General features: G+C 35.7%; 3 protein-coding genes across 6 annotated transcripts in view; all 3 read left to right on the forward strand.

Annotated features, from left to right (window-relative positions):
* LOC118739771 overlaps window positions 1-591 on the forward strand; it is a 759-nt gene extending 168 nt beyond the window's left edge. Inside the window, exons 2-3 of the mRNA XM_036471277.1 lie at window positions 13-242; window positions 327-591. Of these exons, the coding sequence (XP_036327170.1) occupies window positions 13-242; window positions 327-460 (364 nt within the window). The 3' untranslated portion in view covers window positions 461-591. The remainder of the gene's footprint in view (window positions 1-12; window positions 243-326) is intronic.
* Window positions 1-3,301, forward strand: part of LOC118738671 (MOXD1 homolog 2) — a 1,114,343-nt gene that overhangs the window by 28,670 nt on the left and 1,082,372 nt on the right. The gene's annotated exons all lie outside the window — the stretch shown is intronic.
* Window positions 485-1,784, forward strand: LOC118738673. The gene is made up of 2 exons (XM_036469584.1): window positions 485-788; window positions 869-1,784. Exons 1-2 carry the CDS (start codon window positions 503-505, stop codon window positions 1,207-1,209), a joined length of 627 nt encoding a protein of 208 aa, XP_036325477.1. The 5' UTR covers window positions 485-502; the 3' UTR covers window positions 1,210-1,784.

Raw genomic sequence — 3,301 nt, forward strand, 5'->3', positions numbered from 1 at the left:
TCTATCTTATAGAGAAACAGAAATCCTGGGTTCACGAATAAAGCAGTGGAACGTAGTGGATGATGACTTTAAAGTGACATTCACACGAAACTTAGACTTATCGTCATTCGAAGAAGTTTTTAATGCTGATGATATAGACAATAAACTTGTATATTGTGTTGATGTGGATGGATTGTTTGCTGCCTTCGATCACGTGTACTGCGCAAAAGATTGGCGATTATTTCTGGACGGTTCTTGCAAAAGTAAGTATTTTATTTATCATAAGTGTGAGAAAACCAAAATTAAGCAATATTAAAAAATTTACGTTTAATTCACGAAATTCGTAGGTCTGAAAGTAGTATTAATTCACAACGAGAATCAGTTGCCAACAGTTCCAATAGCATACGCTACTGATATGAAAGAGACGTATCAAACGATGGAAAAAATTTTACGATTAATCAATTACAATAAACATCAATGACAAATTGTCTCAGACCTCAAAGTTCTGACAATACTTCTGGGAATGCAAGGAGGCTACACTAAGCATCCGTGCTATTTCTGCGAATGGGACAGTCGTGCCAAGGATCCTTACAAGTGTAGCGTGTGGCCTCCGAGAAAGGGGTTTCAAATTGGAATTAAAAATGTTCTCAATATCCCATTAGTAAAACCTGATAACATTATCTTGCCGCCATTGCACCTAAAGTTGGGCTACATGAAACAATTTGTAAAACGACTCGACAAAAACAGCGAGTCATTTCTGCACCTGGAAACAGTTTTTCCCAAACTAAGTGATGCTAAAATAAAAGAAGGTACCTACTTTCGAAGAATTTGCCGACTATTAATTTTTTCGAAAACTCATCTGCAACCATTTTAATTCTTTACTTTACAGGCATTTTCATCGGACCCCAGATTCGCAAGCTGATGATTGATGAGAATTTTGTCGAAAAACTGAACGAAGTAGAAAAGAGAGCATGGCTGAGTTTTATCTCTTTATGTCATAACTATCTTGGAAATGAAAGAAGTTCTAATTATAAGGAAGTGGTTCAAGAGTGTTTGGAAGCTTATGGAGAAATGGGATGCAAAATGTCAATCAAGATACATTTTTTGCACTCTCACTTGGATTTCTTCCCGGATAATCTGGGTCAGTTTAGCGACGAGCAAGGTGAACGATTTCACCAGGAAATCTCGGCAATAGAAAAGCGCTTTGCTGGAAAAACCACGTTAAGATGATCGCTAATTACTGCTGGTCGCTCAAACGTGAAACCGACGACCTGTATTATAAGCGCAAAAGATCCAGGAAACATTTTTAATTCGAATTGGTTGAGGTATGTAGTTAGCGAGCATCTTAAAGTGGTTTATTTTTTGTATCTTGATTGACATTTTGCATCCCATTTCTACATAAGCTTCCAAAAGTAATTACCTAACATCTTAACCATTGTTAAACATTTCCCATTGTTTTGTATAAAGTGTTCTAATGAGTGCAAAATTTATGAAAAATATATATGTTATCAATCTAACTATCGCTAAAAACGACTGTTTGCTATCTAAAGGTTCACTTGCGCAGCCAAATTTATATTTTTGACTTAGAGTTAACATTAAATGAAGGCTGAAACTCGTACGGTTTAGACAACTTTTCAAATTAACATTGAGTTAAAAAGATAACTGGCTGTCGTGCAATGATTTTTTCATGTAAAATGCTAAAAATGGGGGTTTTTGTGAAATTTTTGTATGGGGAACCCCACAGGTGGGGTCTTAGGGGGGGGTTCCACTGGCATGGGTGGGTCGGCCCTACAAAGTTAGTGGGGGTCGGTCATACATTTAAATACGATTGGGACACTCTAAATGGGTCAACTTAGGATTTTTCAAGCTTTGGCGCTCAAGGTCAAAAGTACGAAGTCGGGACATCAGAATTGGTTTTAGAGGTATGCTTCCTTCGGCAAAGTATCTTATTTTGATCCCTAAAATACGATTTTCCTTGTCACTTGGGTGATTTTCAAATCGGCTCGCCTTCTAATACATAGTACCCCTGTAGGGCGCTTGAGACCAAAAAATTTGATTCTGGATTATGCTGCATATCTTGAAAACTTGAAGTCCTTTCCCAAAAAGAAACACTTGTGTAATTAAGTAGTGAATACCTCTCGATGACACATGCCCAAAGAAGTTCATTCATTGTCAATTAGTGGCAAAAAAATTACGTCGAAACCGGAAAAACCGAAAAAATTTTCAAAAAATTCAAATTCTCGCGTGAAAAACGTCTCATACCCCTCTCAAATGAACAAAACACTGTATATGTTTCGAAAGTGTCAACAATTCTCCGCCCAAAACCGTTGAGAATTTAAAAAACGGTTGAAAATAAAATTTTTAATGATTTTTTTTCAACGAAAACTCTGAAAAAACGGTTTTTTGGCCTTAAATCCAGATTTTGGGGGTGTTACAAATCCTTTGAAGGGTGTTTCGTGGATAACTCGACCAGATGAACAATCTATACTAGGTCGCTTCAAAAGTGTATTCAATTTTGTTTTTTTTGTAGCACTGTGTTATTATATATAATATAAATGACTTTAAAAAATTTATAAAAATAGGCAATAATATTTCTCATAGAAACAAATAAAATTAGGGGGTAGAGTCTGGAAGTTTCCAAAAGGCATTTCAAATGGGCTCCCTAATGTACAGATGTACATATACATACATTTGTATGTTTATATGAAACTAGCCGGCCACGGATACGTGAGGCTTCGCCACGCGCAGAATGTATGCATTTGTATGTATATTTGCGTGTATGCATTTGTATGTATATTTGCGTGTTTGGAGAAAGAAATCATATGTCATTATGTACTTCGTTTATTATATAAATAAAAAGTCTTGTCTAAATCCGTTCAGTAGCGTGGTTAAAACATCTAGCCTTTCCTTTATACTATGTATAGAAGATAGTAATTTTAAATAGGTGGCAACCCTACTCAAAAAACTTAAAGTTTTTATACATGCGAAGGCCATGCACTTTCATTTGGTATCTTATTTTTTTATCCAACGAACGGTGAAGATCTTATAGTTTTTAAACAGGTGGCAACCCTACTCAGAAAAATAATAGATTACTACACATCCAGAGGCTAAGTCTTTTCGTTTGACAGTGACGGTCAGTGCTTTTCTAAAACCCTAATAAAATTCTAAGTAAAAAAAGATCCCTCTCCTATCGATACAGAGTATATTAGAGAAAATCTCGTCAAAATCCGTTCAGTAGTTTTTGAGATTACCGCGTACAAAGAATCTCGACTTTTCTTTATACTATGTATAGATTACAAATGCTTTTACATTCAAAGCGAGA

This window comes from Rhagoletis pomonella, unplaced genomic scaffold (assembly GCF_013731165.1).
Source record: "Rhagoletis pomonella isolate Grant_MI unplaced genomic scaffold, Rhpom_1.0 Rhpom_scaffold_00005, whole genome shotgun sequence".
NCBI lineage: Eukaryota > Metazoa > Arthropoda > Insecta > Diptera > Tephritidae > Rhagoletis > Rhagoletis pomonella.

Bases quoted from the DNA above. Each gene is read 5' to 3' on its own strand.
- LOC118738673 (XM_036469584.1), top strand. From the start codon at position 503: ATGCAAGGAGGCTACACTAAGCATCCGTGCTATTTCTGCGAATGGGAC. The intron at 789-868 runs GTACCTACTTTC...TTTACTTTACAG, and splicing joins TGATGCTAAAATAAAAGAAG to GCATTTTCATCGGACCCCAG.